General features: G+C 36.6%; 3 protein-coding genes across 4 annotated transcripts; all 3 read right to left on the minus strand.

Moving 5' to 3' along the window:
• Nucleotides 1–5,823: 5,823 nt before the first annotated feature.
• On the minus strand, nt 5,824–8,463 carry LOC110767966 (uncharacterized). Its single transcript, XM_021971648.2, has 6 exons — nt 8,164–8,463; nt 8,051–8,078; nt 7,250–7,480; nt 6,523–6,586; nt 6,385–6,444; nt 5,824–6,119 (listed from the first exon to the last, which is right to left on the minus strand). Exons 1-6 carry the CDS (start codon nt 8,298–8,300, stop codon nt 6,064–6,066), a joined length of 576 nt encoding a protein of 191 aa, XP_021827340.2. The 5' UTR covers nt 8,301–8,463; the 3' UTR covers nt 5,824–6,063.
• A 354-nt stretch (nt 8,464–8,817) lies between these two features.
• LOC110767959 (MLO-like protein 12) lies at nt 8,818–13,244 on the minus strand. Of its 2 annotated transcripts, XM_021971636.2 has the most exons (15): nt 13,002–13,244; nt 12,649–12,706; nt 12,319–12,542; nt 12,119–12,235; nt 11,963–12,023; nt 11,520–11,602; nt 11,292–11,366; nt 11,094–11,188; nt 10,959–11,008; nt 10,779–10,819; nt 10,470–10,643; nt 10,304–10,339; nt 10,102–10,169; nt 9,921–9,981; nt 8,818–9,767 (listed from the first exon to the last, which is right to left on the minus strand). In XM_021971636.2, the coding sequence occupies exons 1-15, from the start codon at nt 13,122–13,124 to the stop codon at nt 9,324–9,326; spliced, it is 1,710 nt and encodes a 569-aa protein (XP_021827328.1). In that variant the 5' UTR covers nt 13,125–13,244; the 3' UTR covers nt 8,818–9,323. The 2 variants fall into 2 exon arrangements, with proteins under 2 accessions (XP_021827328.1, XP_088105011.1); XM_088248885.1 differs by lacking the exons at nt 8,818–9,767; nt 9,921–9,981 and having other exon boundaries at nt 10,098–10,169.
• Nucleotides 13,245–14,988: 1,744 nt separating this feature from the next.
• On the minus strand, nt 14,989–17,346 carry LOC110767449 (tetraspanin-6). The gene is made up of 3 exons (XM_021970996.2): nt 16,669–17,346; nt 15,672–15,988; nt 14,989–15,230 (listed from the first exon to the last, which is right to left on the minus strand). The coding sequence occupies exons 1-3, from the start codon at nt 17,158–17,160 to the stop codon at nt 15,191–15,193; spliced, it is 849 nt and encodes a 282-aa protein (XP_021826688.2). The 5' UTR covers nt 17,161–17,346; the 3' UTR covers nt 14,989–15,190.
• Nucleotides 17,347–18,095: the final 749 nt, after the last annotated feature.

The raw sequence follows: 18,095 nt of genomic DNA on the forward strand, positions 1-18,095 counted from the left end.
ATTAGATTTGTTTGAATTCTAGTGTGTTTGTGTACTTGCTGCATACATGGAGCCTGGCCTGGTGTGAACAAGGGCCAAGGCTAATTGACTTATCTTTTTTACTCTGGGTAAAAAAAATAAAAATGTAAGTTCTCAACAGTTTTTTTTACTCCCAAAATGTCGTTTAAGCTGGCGTGCATGTTGAGCTTGATGAGGGCCTCCAAAACGACGTCAAAGAGCAAGAGCGCGAGGCAGAGGCGAGCTCTAGGGGACTTTTGGGGCACTTAGCTCAGGTGGTTCGCAAGGACGTGGAGTTTCTGAAGCGGGGGATTGGGAGTGGGATTCAATGGGCTAATAAGGCTTTTCGAATTCCAAAGGTTTCCAAGGCCCTAGACGACGTCATGTGGCTTCGTAACCTCGAAGACTCCAATGTGCCTCCATTGCCAGCTCCTTCTTAGCCTCAACCTTCCTATCTAGGTTAAGTACCATCTTATACATACATTTTTCTTGCTAAAGATTTGCAAGTTTGGAAATGAATGAAGTTGCTACTGCAAATTTTGTGAATTTTTTATTTTGGCCAAGTGGAGTGAGTGAGTGAGTGAGTGTGGTGGGTTGGCTAAGGGGTCAGAAGCTATAATATAAACATAGTTTGCTTAATTTGACAGATTGGTTCTACTGAACTGATATTTGGCATTGCTAGGCCTGGCCCACTAAGTTGGCTTGCTCTTTGGTTCCAATATTTTATAACATTTCAAGCATCACTACTACATTTTACTATTTGCGCGACGATATTTTGCGCGAAGAAGAGAAATATGTCGCACAAGAAACACTTGCGCAATGTAAAAACTCATTCGTAACACAAACTATCGCAGATAATAATTTTATATTTCTAAACTTGCGCGACCAAATATTTCGTGGCAAAAAAACACTTAGCGCGACCATATACATTATCATCGCGCAAAGTTAGCAAGAAAACCGCAGGTTATTTTATTTGGCGCAAAACACTTGTGCGTCGCTAAAGAATACTTAGCGCGACAACACACGTTATCGTCGCGTAAAGTTTGATGTTGGCACGTTCATGAGCGACGAAAATGGTCTTATGCATGACACGAATGAGCATTTGTGGGACGAAATTTGTAGCGACGAAAAAGCATAAAAGTTGGATGTCGACACATATCTGTGCGACGAAAAACGTATTTTGGGCGACGAAAGTGACCACTTGTGCGACAAAAATGAGTTTTCCCATGACGAAGTATTATTTTTGCATGACGATGTGTTGTGCGACGAATTCCTTTTCTTCACGCAAAATCCTTCGTCATATAATCTAGATTCAGCCATTGCAGAGGCAGACTACAAAAAAAGGCTCTGCCTCTGCCTCTGCCTCTGCTTCTGCTGGGAATGTATTAATGTAAATTCGTACTAACGCCATTAATTTCGTTGTCTATAGGGATATTATGTGTGATTTGCGATTGGTGGAGAACGATTGAGAAAGTATTTTCTTCGTTTTATATTTTAAAAATATATAATTAATTACATTATGTTAAACTTATATTATTTTGTGAAATTATATTTATATTATGTTGTTAAATTTGATTCGTGACGTAGAACAATGTACTTTTTTTAATTTTTAGTAAAACTTAGTTTCCCGTTCGAGGATTAGTTGGATCTTAGTTTCCCGTTCGAGGATTAGTTGGATCTTAGTTTCCCGTTCGAGGATTAGTTGAATTTCGTGCATGGATACGAAAGCATGACTGCGGTCCAATTAATTCTTGAATTGTCCCATTATTTGGACAGTTTGGGAATTCATAGTCATGTCACGTAATTTACGGTTACAGGATTAGGTTTCGGTTGTGGAAATTTCGGTATCATCTATGTATGTTCTTTGGGTGGTACATATGTTTTTTATACCTACAGTACACCTCAAGAACTTTACTGACTTTGCACGTAAACACAACTTCGGTCCAACTAGAATCCGGTGTCCTTGTAGGAGCTGTAACAACACATTGTGGGAGACAATTAAAAATGTTTGATTTTATTTAGTAAGGAATGAAATGATTGAGACATATAGCACTTGGAACCATCACGGGGAACAATTAGACAATGCTTTGTCTTCAAGGGCCACAAGAGTGGACAATGTTGAACCTATTGTGGATCCTAATGAACAAGTCATGGATATTATAAATGATGCTTTTCCATTTGCATTGACCAACATCAATCAGGAAGGGGAAGATGACGTGCCTACACTAATGGACAGTGCAGAGTTCGAACAATATGAAAAACTGTTAAAAAATGTCAACCAAGAGTTATACCCGGGGTGCGAGAGCTTTTCCGTTCTCACGGCCATTGTGGAGCTAATGCACGGAAAAATAAAGTATCGTATGTCGAACTTCTGTTTCGATTACTTTTTGCGAGTTTTCAAGAGAATGCTTCCGAAGGGCAATTGTTTGCCGAAAGACCATAGACACGCGCAAAAGGTATTGAATGGTCTTGGATTGGGTTATGAAAAAATTAACGCTTGCAAAAACAATTGCATGTTATTCTACAAAGAGTATGAAACATTGGATGCATGCCCTATATCCAATGAGTCGAGGTTCAAAATGATATCTTAGAATAGAATGACTAAGATCCCATAAAAAGTCATACGTTATCTGCCCCTGAAACCTAGGTTACAGCAATTGTATATGTCGACGCATACTGCCACAGACATGAGATGGCATAAGGAAAAACGGGTAGACGACGATGTGATGCGGCATTCTACAGATGGGGAGGCATAGAAAGAGTTTGATCGAACGTTCCCCGAGTTTGCTGCTGATCCCCGAAATATTAGATTGGGATTTGCCACTGACAGATTCAATCTGTACGGGGTTCTAAACCAACACCACAGCACTTGGCTGATTTTCGTATTCCCGTATAATTTGCCGCCTTGGAAATGCATGAAAAAAGAATACAGGATGATGACTATTTTGATAACTGAGGATCCTGGTAGGTTAATCGATGTTTACTTAAGGTTGTTGGTTGATGAGCTCAAGGATTTATGGACAAACGGTGTGCGCACGTACGACAAATCCACTGGGAAGATGTTCACTTTGCGGGCAGCAGTTATGTGGACTGTGAATGATTTTCCCTCATATGCAATGGTTTCTGGATAGAGCACAAAAGGTTATATGGCATGCCCTATATGCAAGGAAGATGTAACTTCTGGTTGGCACGTTGGAAAAGTTTGTTACTTTGGTCATCATAGATGGTTTTCATGGGACCACGAGTGGCGGGAAAATGATAAAGAGTTCGATAGGAACACAGAGCATCGCCTCAGACCTAGAGAATGGTCCGGTAATGAGATCTTGGAACAGCTTAACCGTTTGAATTTTGCTTCGTTCGAGAAAACAGATAGTCGGACCAGACATTCTACACATATGAATTGGAAACACAAGCCTATGTTTTTTGAGCTCCCATATTGGTCGAAACTAAAATTGAGGCACAATCTCGACATTATGCTTGTTGAGAAAAATGTCTTTGACACATTGATGGGCACGATTCTAGATATCGATGGCAAGACAAAGGACAAGATCAAAGCTAGTCTAGATATCGAGAGTTTTGGAAATATCGGTGGTCCAAAAACATGGAAATATCGATGGAAATGTCGAAGAAATATTGATATCGATAAAAATTGAATAAAAATCACGGAAATTGTGAGAAAAACTTGGAAATTTTTATTGAAACTTTAGAGGATGTTTATTTAGTCAATTGTCTATTGTTTTATCACCAAAAAAAAAATGGAATAAAATGCATGGCATGGTGGGTTTGAGTGATTTAAGTTGGTTATGTAGTGACCTGACAAACACTGTCTTTATAAAATATGTAGTAATTAGTGAAAGAAAATTAGACACACCATAATTTTTTAGTTATAATAAGTTACTATAATGTATTACATATGATAAGATATATGAGCTTGACAAAATATATATATATATGAGTAACTTAGTACCACATAGAAAGAATTCCTATTAAAGTTAAAACTTAGTATCACATATAATGAACAATATTAAAACTCAATAGTGAATAATATTACAACTCCATAATATATAACCCTAAAAAAGATAGAACTCCATAATAAAATAATAAATAACATTAAACATATGCCTAAATTTATCATTAGGGATTTTTTTTCTTTTTTTATGGAAACTTATCCTAGATAATATTAGCTTGCAGAAATTTTAAAGACCATATAAATATTACATGTTGTAGTTTTTGTTAACAAATTGATTTGTAGCATGTTGGATAAGGCTGAGTAGTTGGATGGGAAAGAGAGGGGTTTGAATTCCCTGGTGTGCAAAAGCGCCATTTCTCAACCATTTTCATTTATTTTTCAGTTTTATATCGCAATAATATCAACGAAAATATCGATATATTGACGATATTTAAGTGGATATGTGCTAAAATATCGCCCACTCAAAAAAACAATATTATCGGCGAAATATCGATATTTAGTTCCTTGGTTCTGAGATTATTGGGAGGGCTTGTCTTCTTTACCCAATTGCACATGTATTTTATCTATTTTCCTTTCTTTAAAACCTCTCTATAACCATTGATTTTCTGGATCCAACCCTGATCCCTCCAAGCTTGGTTTTAGTTTAGTTTAGTTTTTTTTGTTTTTTTGTTTTTGTTTTTTTTTTTTCTAATAGCAACCATGGAGAGCTTCAAATTCGTAGTTCATAAACAATTTGCAACTTGTTCATCGGGGTCTGGCTTCTACTAGATGTTTGTGGCTGAGTTCTTGTTTTTTTTGGAGCTTTGGGTGTTTTCTTGGTCATCCTGAATCTGTTTGCTAGTTTGATTTCGTGGGTTCTGTTGTCCTGATTCATTGCTGGCTTGTATCTTTCCAATGAAGTTCCATCTTTGACCAAAGAAAAACCCAAATATTAATTCCAATAACACTAGTCAAATTTATATTTGCAAATTAAAGATGAGAAGCTGGCTGCAGAGAAAGATAGAATGAAAAGAAGAAGGAATCCAATGGGGAGAGGTATTGCAGGAGTCAAGTTTCACGTTGTTAGTTTTCTGTTAGTTCAATTAGGGTATTTTTTTTTTAATCTTTCTTTTCTAGTTATGAGAAAATTGGGTTTTGTGTTAAAATTTCCTTATATTTTATTTTAATGATGTGGCATATGCAGGAAAAAGTCAAGCAGATAATAAGGATTTGGATCCATTTGGACTAGGCATTCTCTCTCTCTACAACACAAAGAGCATTGCAGCAAACCCATAATGAAAACCAGCCCAATAACACAAACCAGCCCATAATTTATTGTCATTGAAGTTGGGTTTTGTCTTTGTTTGGTTATTTGTTACTTGATGAGAAGAATGCATTTTGTTTGATGGTGGTGATATTGTCAAAACTCGAAATGCATTTCATTTATATTTGTCAAAACTCGATACGTTCACTCTCGCACTAACTTACACGGGAAAAGAACACTCTGTTATGAAGTATGAGAAAGAAAACAACAGAGATATGAGCACCCTAATTTGAAACTTGTCATTCTCTCTCCAACACAACACTCGATCACAAAGTCAACCCCACAGCTGGATGTGGTGCACCCAAAACCACCACCAAATGCTTTTAATATGCGTTATGAGACACATATGTGATTGCAATCTCGAGCCTCAGGGTGACATGCATTAATTATAGGCTTGTTTGCCTTTTGTTTATGTTTAACAACTTGGATCATCACCTTTAGGAATTTATAAGAACTTTTTATTCATCTTCAGTTGTCTAAGGCCAGTACTTCAGCTGACAACAAGAAATTAACATTCAAATTAAATTGCTTTTAGGAAAAAAAAACCATTACATGAAAGAAATAATTGTCACCTTCATTTGATTTCAACAAATTTACAACTTCTTATTGTGTTTATTTAGCAATCACATTACAGGAATATAAACAAAGTTGGCCAACAGGAAGGATTTGGTTGCCTTGGGATTCAATGAGAAAGAAACTATACTTTGCATTGCAAACATTTTCCCCTCCACAGAGCTGTACAGAGAAATCAGGGGCCACATGACATTTTGTGATCCATCGCGAATTCTACAAATCAACTCTCAAGTGATTCTCCAGCAAAGTACTGTTTGTGGACCATTTTTCTGTAATCTGTACAAGAAAATGAACAAGAATTGCATTAGAGGTTTGCACAGTCCAACCGAGGAAGAATTGGCACTTTCTCACCCACCGGCATCATATTCCAATCCATGGCATACCAGTTGGAACATTAGTTTACCAGGACGACAACATTTTATAGCTTAAGGTGGTAAAAGCAATTAATCTCATGGTGCATTCATAGGCTACAAAGTCTTGAACTTAGCATGAATTGCAAGGTTGTTGAAGGTTTAAGAACATTAAAGCTCAAGTTTCTAACCTTCCTTATTATTCCACAGAGCAGCAGCATAGCTGTTGAGGGGACTCTCCGGGTTTGGTTCTGCATGTAAGAACTAAAATGTCAGAAAAGAATGAATGAAGTTTACGAGAACTTTCATGCAAAGAAGAGCAAGTTTACCTCCCAATAGACTTTGAATGGACAGAAGTATAGTCCTGCAATCGTACGCTGAAGACCACTTGTCCTGTGCCACGTATAGCAAGAACAACATAAGCCTTTTAAGAGTACATGAAAGTGAAAGAAAGGAAACTCAATCCAATATTAATATAAGACTCGTAGAGTGACATTATTATCACCAATCAATTGCTTGCCCTACATCTGTTTCCCCACCCCCATCACAATAAAAGTAGCATTCTTATCATTCAACTCTTCCATCAATTTTTCTCAAAATACCCATAAATACTGATCTTACATTTTTGTTTTTTGTCTTCTTTTTTTTGTATTTGTTAGTTCTAGATGAAGATGGCCACGGCAGCAATAGTGCTGTTATGACCCTATCAGATTTTGCAGCACCCTTGGATTAAGGACACAGACATGTGGGCACTGCAGCACCACCGGGTAAGGGGCACTACCAGCATCCCCGAGTCAGGGGCATTGACATGTGAACAAACATTTAGATTTATCCAACCAATTCTAGTTTTCTATAGGACACCTCAAATACTATAGAGTGAAGACCATCATATGGTGGAGCAAACTCCTCGATACAAGAGACACTGTCACCATCATAATGGTCAATCATAACTTCTCCATATTAGAGACACAGAGAAGGCTGTTTCTCTCACTTTATCCTCTTTGACCTTACTAGCACAAAGCTTGATACCAGTTTCTTTAACACAACGATAAATACCTGCAGAATATCAAGACATATATTGCCAAACTGATCAACATTTGGATGGAAGCACATTGTCTCAAACTTGACTTGGGGTGGCTTGAAAGGATAGTCCAGAGGAAAACGCAAAGAAAGTTTGTAGGATAAACCCTCATACATAGTTCCTTTTCCACCTTCAATTGTGCCAAGCCATGTAAAAATGCTCTCACCTTCAGGAAAAGCCGATACTCCAAGATCTCCTCCACTCATCTGAAAACAAGGACCAATAGATGTTGGATGGACAAACGTCAGTAAAACCAAGAGTTACTTGTCTCATAACTGAAATGAAAAGTAACAAGAAATAAGGTCACCAATTCATCAAATGGACTCCTATTAGACATTAAACTTCAAGAAGATACTGTTCAGCATAGAAAATTTTATTGACAACATATCCTTCCAGTGTGTAACGCCTACAAGTGGAAGTGTGATCATGGTTAAGACTTCTCAGACAACCACACACGCAGTGCAGCCATAATCTGATGCTTTGCATTGAATTCCTAGAGAACACACACACCTACCTACCTAACTTCTGCACCACACATCCACATCATCCCAGGATTATCAAGAATCAAGAAAGTCCCCTTTGTTTTTTCCTTCTAGATTATGCTTCAAGTTTCAGCTTATGAAATTAAGATTGAACCCACAGAAAACCCAGTTCAAGATTTAGCAAAAATAAACAAATACAACAAGAAATGAAAGATTAAGTAACAGAGATTCAGACAAAATCAAAAGCAAAGAATTTTTCGAAACAAAGTAATAAAAGAGAGAAACATATCATACCATCAGAGACATCAACTCCTTCTGAAGCCTACAACAACATTGAAACAAACCAAGTTCAGTTGCGAATTGAATTATCTCGGGATCCAAACAGCGAATTCAAGAGAAGGACTGACCTTTTTGAAACGGAGGTGGTGTCGACCGGGATGGGAGAAGCAGGGGCCTTTTTCTGAGTAGTTGCGGGTGTTTGGCGCTGACGCTGGGGCTGCACGACCGACGAGTTATCGGCCGTTGGATTGGGGCGGACCTCCATGCTCACGGTGATCAATCGCCTTTCTGATCGACGGTTGCTATTCAACTTAACGGTTTCTGCAGCGGTGGTGGTAAATGGTAATGAGGCTGTCTTTCTGTTTTATCTTTTATTTATTTTTGTTTTTAAAATTTATTAATGAGAGACTATAATGGGGGCACGACCTGCTGTTCCTGTTGGTGTGACTGATTATAATCACTCATTAAATCATCATAATATTATAATTTTTTTTAAAACAAAAACAAAAAAAGGTGATAATGTAATTTGGAGTAAATTATTTTATAATAATTAGTTTATAGAATAAGTTGGAATTAATTAATAAGAAGATAATATCAAATATTTTATTGGAGGGTAATGTACAAGTATGGCAATCACATAGCTGGAATGAGACTGAAAAAGATGGCAATGGAGGAAAATAGGAATCTTTTGATGCCATTTGTGTAGAAGGGTTGTTATTAAAGATTGAAATTGAAGCATTAGCAACAGTTGTGAACAATAATGACATTACACAATCTAAAAGGGGATAGAAAGGAATCTCACTCACACAAAACCACATATTACAAATCTGAACATCAAATCAATCAAGCATCTTAGTTATTAGTGGAATGATCTTCTTTCGTTCTTGCGTGTAACAAAGTTCATAGAGAATGTTAGAGACATTCGTGCATGCAAATATTAATGATTAGGATGAATTAAAGAGCGCATGCGCGACTGATCCTAACAATGCTCGTGAACTCACACCCCGACTGTGTAGGATTCATTTGTAGTCTTTTATCTCTTGGGTATAAAAATTATATTTCTAAAAATGAAATTGTATATGTAAAGTACAATATGTGATGCCTAAAAGAGCAAAAAATACACTACCATCGTGCATAGCACACAATATCCTACACGCAATACAAATTAATGAAATCATCCAATCCTCTGTTGCTGCAAATGCTCAACCATATATGATGTACACAAAAGAAGAAGAGGAAGAAGAAAAGGGTTAACAGCATGTCATATGATCCAACTCCATCAACTTCTTCATTTTCCTTTGCCAAATGAAAACTCAGACAGACTAATGTTAACTTCATGCTGAGTACGAATCCCAGGCGGTGCCGGAGGCAATTGGGTTGTTGAAGTAGGCTCTTGATCCAGTTCCCTAATCTCTTCTGGGTCACTAGGTCCAGCATTGTTGTTGTTTAGGGAATGTGGTGACCCTTCAGTTTCCCAATGATCTAATTCAAGGTTTGATGCTCTTGGAGATTCATAATAGCCATCAGCATCGCTGCGGTTGTTGTGCTTGTGCAGCAGATGGACCGGGGACATGTGCATGCCGTGGCTGGGAGTTCCCGGCGTACTTAGGAATGGTGTGTTTGAGTGTGAAGGATGGCTGAGTTTTGTGTTCTTTTTGGCTTTGTTGTGCCAGCTCTTCAGTGCTCCTGCCACTTCCTCATTGAAAACGGTGCGTTTCATTGTAGAACCCATCTGTTTGAGTTTGATCAAACGAAACAAAGTTAACCGATGTTAAATCAATTGGGATTCACTTGTAGCCTACTGGGACTTTTTTTCTTTTTTTTTTCTCTCCAATTTTCTTGTGCACAATTTAAAATCTGATATTGAAAGTGAGATCATTTTCACCTGTGTCACTAGAGCATAGAGAGGCAGAGTCACATAACTGCATAAAAATTGTATAATGACCCTGAGGAGAGATCACCCAAAAAAAGGAATTGTGTGCATTAGCAAAAAAAATTGTGCTCATTGAATGATTAACATATGGATTTGTACAAATTTGTTTTAGTGTGTAAAGCTCACTGCTCACCCCATTGAGATCCTGATCACGATATCTTCGATGCGGTGGTGGAAGCAAGAATTTATCCCAAACTCATACTGAGGGAGAGAAAATCAATTATTTAGGATATGAAAACTAAAGAAAGCTCTATTTCAATGGTTAAAGTATCTTTTGGTTAACATCTAAACTTAAGTATAAGCAGATCTTTGTAAATGTGGTCATTTTTACTTACTGTACTAAATGCAAAGAAGGCCAGCTGAAATGCATTCTGCAATGAGGAGGAAGAAATAACAAAAGAGCAGCATGTAAAAATACAAACAAGTATGACTGTATATGATAATATAATATCCGTGAATTGAAGCTATACATATGAATTTTAGATGCATATTTTGAAGTACCTGAAACAGAACAAAGTGGATGAGAAAGAGCATGAAGCGAGGGCTTCCAAACCAGAAGAGGTGATCGCCGGGTTGAACAAGAGGGGCACCCTTCACCACATCCCCTCCCTCCTGAATCCTCAGCCCCATCATTGATATAATCACTTGTAGTTTTGTTCCCACCAACAGGATTATCTACAAGATTTTTAACACTATCAGGATTTTCTGTTTTGCTCACAACCCTTAAATTTATGTGGCCTGCAACTGCAATGGCCATAGTAAAAAGGGAATGCATGATACTTGGATGATGAATTTTGTATTTGAACTTACAATTAAAGGGATAAATGGTAGCCAAAAATAAGAATACCATCCTGTCCAAAGAGGAAACATTTCTTTGTCAGTAAATTCCTAAACTTTTCATGGCAATTTTCAGAATCAGTTATAATAATAAAAATAGGATTTTACAATAACACTAGAAACAGATTAGACCTAATAGAATATCTCATTTACCGTATGTGTTGGAAAGCAAGAACAACACTGCAGAGAACCATATAATTGGGCTGCATCCATGAAGTATAAAGTTCAAGTTTGTAAGACAGAGTTAAACAAAGAACCTAATGACTTTAGACACTACAGAACACCAACCTGATCTCCACAACAACTTTGAAATCCTCTTCAAGTGATCTGCTTATGTACTTCTGAAAATCAAATGTCGTTTCACTGTCTGGTGCCAAATGTGCCTGAAATCACAAAGCATAGAATTTGAGTCCATTTATGACCTGCATCTTGAATCCCATTTAAGGCTTTGCGTATGCAAATGAATTAGGCAACTGTTTTTCTTACCATGATAAATCCATGCCTCAGAGTAAGGTAATCAACCTTAGTAACCGACTGGAAGAGCTGCCTGAAGAAAGACACCTGGAAGGGAAAAATGAGAAACTTTGAGACATTTGGTCAAGCAATTTTATGTAAGTTGAGAAGCTTAGGAGTGTGTTTCTGAAGTTGACATCAAGGTTTCTTGCTGACAGAACTTGGGAACAAAGCTCAACTTCACGGAAGTATGTTACTTACAATCCAAAGGGTCAATGGTGACCTGAATTTCAAATGTCTCTGTCCAAATGATGTGTCCCTTGTAAACCTAAACCTTTCTGGATCTGCAATACAAATAATTTAATGAGTTATAATCCAAGAAGTGCCCTTGATGGTTAATTGGAAAATATTCTTATAATTAGTCATGAGAAGCCTAAATCTGTCAACAAAGTTTGTAAGAAGAAACATTATAATTTACAAGAAAAAAATAATAATAATAGTCAACAGAAAAGTTCCAGCAAGATGATGTATTAAAGTCAACCTGGACACCAACTAATCATTCTTTGGGAAAGAAAAAAAGGAGCTAGAAAGTTGATCATATGTCAAGAATGATTGCATGCTTAAACTATTCATCATTTGGGTACAGAAAAAAAGGACCCACTTAGCTTGAAGTAGATAAAATAACTTGGAGCAAAATTACAAACCATTGTGGTACAGATGTTCAATTGACTTTGTCTCTTTCTCCCAAACCTTCCATTTTCTCATCTGTAATCCAAAAAAGATGAAAAATACACTGAAAAGATGAGAGAGAGAGAGAGAGAGAGAGAGAGCTCCAAAGTTGTACTAATATGCTACTTTACCTTGTATCTTCCCAAAGTCAAGGTAAGGATGCAGTAGAGCACATGAAAAACTGCTAACACAAAGATAAATACATGTAGTTGGTGAATCCCATAGGCAGACACAAAGGCAACTTTGTCCTGCAAAAATGCACAGTCAATTAGACTTTTAGTGGCCAAAGGATTTTATATATCACTATTGGAACAGAACCCTTGCTTCTTACCTTCTTTGAGCAATAATCATCTCCTTTTACTGCTAATCTGCGCCTGTAACTGAAGTCAGGATCTGAGAAATAAAGAAGATTCCTACCCTTGTTTTTCAATTTTAACTGTGCTTCCTTACTGCAGGGAAGCCAAGAGTCTCCAACACTTTTTGGTATGCATATACCAGAGATAGGTTCTTGCAGCACAGTCAGGAGCAAGGATAGAAATCCCAATAGCATGAGCTCTTCAAAGAAATCAACGAGAACAAACAAATTGTTAGGCTTTGAACAAACATAAATTGCTTTAATTCCAAAAGAAAAAAAAAACTAAATGACTGGATGATGGGGTACCAGATTTAATCTTCTCAAGTGCTTCAACTAGAGCTCTCTTGTGTTTGCTTGTTAACCACTGAAAATGGTGCAAGAACAATGTCAGGTGCAATGATTAACATTGATGTTTAAAGACAAGAAAGTAAATTCAAGCAGGCAGCCAATGCCCAGAACACTAATTTTTGTGCACTCAGATTCATCTCCACCAGTTTAATAAACTGAAAATCCAAATAAACTGAAGGCAGCAGCAAAGCCTTCATCCCAACTACGTTGGATTTGGTTGCGTGCATGATCATTAACTGAACAATATTTTTTTATGGGAATGAGGCCAATCAGCTTGAAGCCAATTAGTTAACTAAGCAATCTGGCCTTACCTTTCCTATGAGGTGTATGATATGTTCAATGCAGATTGAAACTGCAAGCAACACAAAACAGACCACGGCAACAGCCCATGTTGGTGTTTCCTGTAGGGAACGCTCTTGACTGAGTTCGGCCATTCGAATATCTACTCAAAAGAGCTACCAAGATATTCTTGTGAATCTAAATATTATATGTATATAAATGTGTTTCTCTTTGTTATTTATAAGGGAAATTATGTGTGATGAAGGGAAAAGGCAGGACAGGAAATTCAAGACATTGTCTAAGACCAGTTATGATGAAAGACTTTTAAGTAACAGCCTAAGTCTCTGTCATTCTATGCCGACTTTGTCGCCAAGAGCTTATCAAAATTAAGCAAATCAGCAAATTAACTTGGAGATAATTTTCAATAATATATCCTTTGGAATGAGAAATGGGACAAATGGACATTGTCAAAATGACCACTACTAGTTCATAGTGTCGTTCAATTGCGAGTATGAATTTTTAAGAACATGAACTTGTGGTGGACAGACAGCTTAAGATTTTTCCTGTTCTGAACTGAAAATGAAGGGCATTTACAAGATTCAAAAGGGTCTTTGTGAGAAATGTCGCAAGTTGAATGGAGCGTAGCACCTTATGTCAATTACCACATGGTACTACCATACTACTGTATTATTTCTCCTTTGTCAGTTCATAATTTTTACAATGCCAGAAAATATAAAAGGAAAAAAATCAATATTATTCTTTCTGGGTCAATTAAAGAACATGATATGATTGAAAGAGTCTATGAACCAAAAAATATCCCAGGAAGTCCACGGGGGATAATACATACTCATTCCACGCAACCAATTGTGACCCTGCAATGGTTCATGGTATTTGATATTCTAGACAAAACTAATCTTCTTGAGGACCTAAAGGGTACCTAAATTGAACTGCAGAAAGACTGAGAAATGTCAAAGAACTTATGTGTGGTACTCATTCTAGAAAGCTAAACAATACGGTGCCATCTGCCATGGAGCTCAGAAGGAGGCAAATGCCAAAGGGTATGGGCCATATGGTGCTGACTGCTCTTTAAGAAGATAATGAGTCCTTCCCACAACTTTCAATGTCCCCGAATAATCGGAAGGGGGTAGCTGGCATTAACTTTCGCGATTGAATGTGATTATGTGATTTATTTGAATGGGATTAAATTTTTTCGCTTGGTGATGAAAATTTATCATCCTTGTTGCATTTCAGGCCATACTAAATTTCTTATATTCCATATCATATAATGGTCTTATCAAAAAAAATATTCCTTATAGAAAGGCCAGACTCGTTAACCTAATTAACATTGCATAGTTATATTCGGTGACCAAACCCATGGCCCTTTTTCTTCTATATTTCTGTTCAAATTCAAACTTATGCTCTATGAGCAAGTTGCATATATATATATACTTCATTCTGCTTTTATTGCTTTCTGTATTAAAAACTACACCAGTCAAAAGTCCGGCAGTAAGGTATGTTGGTAATATAGCATGATTATTTGAAAAAAATAAAGTAGTTAGATCTCATCCATTTCTGTACAGAGAAAGCAGTAAATGAAGCCATGAGATTTCCAAAAGCAAGAACATTATATATACAACTGAGTTTGTCCCATCTCTTTAGAGCACCCATCTCTCAAGCTAATAAAACTGTTATTTTCTGTCATATATAAAATGTATCAAGATTTCATCATTTAAATTAAGAATTGCATATCTGCTATATATATATATATATATATGAATGTGTAGTCTGAAATTTGGCTGCACACATACATATCTGGTTTTTGGGGCTGGCCCAATTTTCAGTCTTTGATATATTATATATGTGCAAAGGTAGAGGAATCTTACATTGATCCTTGTTTTTATGTTAGAGGTGTAATATCTCTGTAGATTTGGTTAGGTCTGTTTATAAGTACATAGATTAAGTTGTGTAAGTCCATATATGACAGAAAAGTAGAAAAAAGAAAAAGCTAGTGGTATGATCTTTGAAATAAAAGTAAATCCAACTTTGTACAGAAAAAAAAAAAAACCAACTACATTTAAAAATTAAAATTAAAAGTCTATCCAAAAAGAGGATTTGAGACCTCCAATTCCCATACATTGAAAAAACAACTGAATTGTCCCATCTTTAGAGCACACCTAAGAACAAGATTCACAGTAACAGAAAGAACATAGAGTTTCTTCAACTAATAAAGCTGTTCTTTTCTGTGATGCCACCATCTCCACCTGCAAAAAAGTAACCAAAAAAGCATGGCTTAGCATTAAGCAATGAGAAAGAGAGAGAGAGAGAGAGAGAGAGAGAGATATATTTATGACCTAAGAAAAAAAGCATTAATGAGAGGGAGAGAGATTGAAAGCTTTAATATATCTAAAGCTGTCTTGACAAACACTTTAGACCACTCTTACCAAGTTTCAGAATTACCGCTCACCTTTTTCAGCCTAACTTTGATGGTTAATTTATCTTACTTTTTTTTTTATTGGCCAACTAAAGGCTCTTTTGGACTCGTTACATAATTTTTCACATTCTTTGTTTATAATTTTCAAAATCAAAAGCATATAAGTTAGGTGGAGGAGTATACTATAACTCCAAAATCAAAATAAATGTAATCAACAATTCATATTCACAGTCTGACAAGATAACATTTTACTGATCAACACGTAACTCACCAATAGTAATCCCATCTGGGTCGAACTTTGGACATCCGGTTCTGACCATACGGGTGGTCCGTTTCAGCTCTTTGGGTGTTCCGGAAAGCACAGCACCCAATTGAATAGATTCCAATGAGGACCACAAGCATGACAATGTTGAGGACAGAGAGCTTGTGCCAGTCTCTTTTGATGTCTTCAAGCACTCCAGCTTTGCATGAATCGCACTCGTAGCATAACAAATTGGGCGCATTGTTCCACCGGTAGCAGTCCGGGTCTTGACTCACAGTGGTTGCCACGTTGTAATTGCATAATGTTGGTGGCTTACAACAACCAGACTGCATATAACATACATATATGCACCGCAAATCATTAAATTATTACAAGCTTTAGAATGAGCTAGTAAGTCTTTACACACGACATGAACTTTATACATATATATCTCTCTCTCTACTTTATCATCCAAAGAAAAGCTCTTTCTATATTTATTTTTAACTTTTGCTCCGAAAAGCCGTCTTGAAATACATACAATGGGAAGAATTCTATGGTTCATACATGAGGAGAGAACTTCGAGGGTACGAGGGAAAACTTAATTGAATAAAAGAAAGAAAGTTTTAGAGAAAAAGTTAGGATTTCAAGTATTTTCTTTATCATATTATGCTTCTATCTAATTATAAATTACAATACGTCAACCTAATTAAGAAACGTGAATGAATCGATCGAATTTTTAAGAAAACAAACACAAGCAAAATTATTTTTTTATTATCAAGTATCCTTTTCTAATATATGTTTCAACAATACTTTCTTTTTTGAAGTATGGAAAAAAAAAAAGAGAGAGAAAAGTTGTAAGAAGGGAGTTTCTATTATCATATTTGCAATTCTATTGATTTCTTGAGGATGTTTAGGAAAATATAGAGGCTTACAATCACATATAATACAAGACCCAAAAGAACTTGAATATATAGCCAGCAATGAATTGTAAATTACCAAGCAAAAAAAACACATATGTACTAATTACCTGTATGGGAGACATGTCTCTCTCAAGATAATCAAGAGGTGTCCAAGCAACAAGCTTAGCACAAGTCTTAGACCCCAATATGCAACTTCTAATCTTAGTCCAATAATTAGGATCCTTAATCCTATTCTTCAACCATGGTGAGTAATCTTCAAGATGGTACTCCTTATAAACCCTACTAGGCACATCCACTCCACCACCTTGACTTGTGACCACAAACCCAAACACAGTTAAACCCATTAGGGTTGCAATTAGGAGCAACATAACCACTAAGTACACCCAAAGTGCCCAAGCCACATTGAAGCAAGCACCAATGAAGCCTGCTAGAGATATGATGAGCACAACAAAACCCACCACCAGAAGTGGGGTTTGGAGGAAGGTTTCACATGTGGTGCTGCTCCTTGCCATCCATAGACCTCCTCCAATTATGGGTATTGATGCTAAGAGAGTGAAGAGGTTCAAGAACCCTATAACTGTGTTGCTGAACCTATACATCTCTCTCTCTCTCTCTCTCTCTCTCTCTCTCTCTTCTTTCTGTGTTGTTTTCTACTTGTGTTTTTTAACTCCTAATTTCTCTCTCTTTATATGGGTGGCAATGCTTTACTCTGTGTTTGGTCCTGCTGAAAGCTTCAAGAATTCAAAATGCTTATCACCCTTTTTTTTTGTTTCTCTATTTGCTTTCCATACATTAAGGTATTCATTCATAAACTTTATTAATTGAAGTACTGTATGTGTATGATAATTACTAAATTATTGACACTTTTAGTGGTTGAATGACCAAAATGCCCTTGGATTGAATTTGATTCATTATGCATTGTTCAAGGCAAGAAAAGAATATAGTAGCTAGATAGGCAATTTGGGTAATTGCAAGAATGTTGTTCAGAGAGAAGTGAGTTGCTTTTGCTTTTGTGGTGAATGAATGGACCCCATTTGAGCTTCTTTTTTTTTTTTTTTTTTAAATTTTAAAGAGAACATTTGAGCTTCTTTTTGAAGCATGGTGATCACATTGATCAACAGCAGCAGGATATATTAGGCCATCTTTTTGGCGGTAGGGAATAGAATATTAGAATACTAGAATATTAGAATATTAGAGAATGGAGGGTTTGCCTAGCAATCCCTCTTATCCTCTCAGTCTCAGCCAATATACTTTAGACTTGTAGTTATTCAATGTCTTTGTTTGATTCTCTTTACGCTCCACTATACACCAGTTTTCTTAATGGAAAAGTTTCTTAAGTTTCTAATCCTCAATTATTTGGTACGTCAATAACAGAATAATAATGCATGTACTTTGCCATTAAGTTTCTAGGGGGCTAGAGAACGAGCTTAAAGTGAGGAAGCTATTCGGTGAGGCCAATTCCACCATCAAAGTATTTAAAATGTTTAAGTTCCATGATTTCTTTACATTTGTTGATGGTGAGATTGACCTCCTC

Source organism: Prunus avium, chromosome 2 (genome assembly GCF_965620075.1).
Source record: "Prunus avium chromosome 2, drPruAviu1.hap1.1, whole genome shotgun sequence".
Lineage (NCBI taxonomy): Eukaryota > Viridiplantae > Streptophyta > Magnoliopsida > Rosales > Rosaceae > Prunus > Prunus avium.

Excerpts from the sequence above, each read along its gene's own strand:
- LOC110767966 (XM_021971648.2), bottom strand. The coding sequence starts at position 8,300 with ATGGAGGTCCGCCCCAATCCAACGGCCGATAACTCGTCGGTCGTGCAG. Across the intron at positions 8,079-8,163 it reads ACCACCTCCGTTTCAAAAAG|GCTTCAGAAGGAGTTGATGT; the intron begins GTCAGTCCTTCT and ends ATGTTGTTGTAG. Across the intron at positions 7,481-8,050 it reads AGGAGTTGATGTCTCTGATG|ATGAGTGGAGGAGATCTTGG; the intron begins GTATGATATGTT and ends CCTTGTTTTCAG.
- LOC110767959 (XM_021971636.2), bottom strand. The coding sequence starts at position 13,124 with ATGGCCGAACTCAGTCAAGAGCGTTCCCTACAGGAAACACCAACATGG. Across the intron at positions 12,236-12,318 it reads ATGATTATTGCTCAAAGAAG|GACAAAGTTGCCTTTGTGTC; the intron begins GTAAGAAGCAAG and ends GCATTTTTGCAG. Across the intron at positions 11,603-11,962 it reads TGAACATCTGTACCACAATG|ATCCAGAAAGGTTTAGGTTT; the intron begins GTTTGTAATTTT and ends TTTGTATTGCAG.
- LOC110767449 (XM_021970996.2), bottom strand. The coding sequence starts at position 17,160 with ATGTATAGGTTCAGCAACACAGTTATAGGGTTCTTGAACCTCTTCACT. Across the intron at positions 15,989-16,668 it reads GAGACATGTCTCCCATACAG|TCTGGTTGTTGTAAGCCACC; the intron begins GTAATTAGTACA and ends TGTTATATGCAG. Across the intron at positions 15,231-15,671 it reads CCCAGATGGGATTACTATTG|GTGGAGATGGTGGCATCACA; the intron begins GTGAGTTACGTG and ends ACTTTTTTGCAG.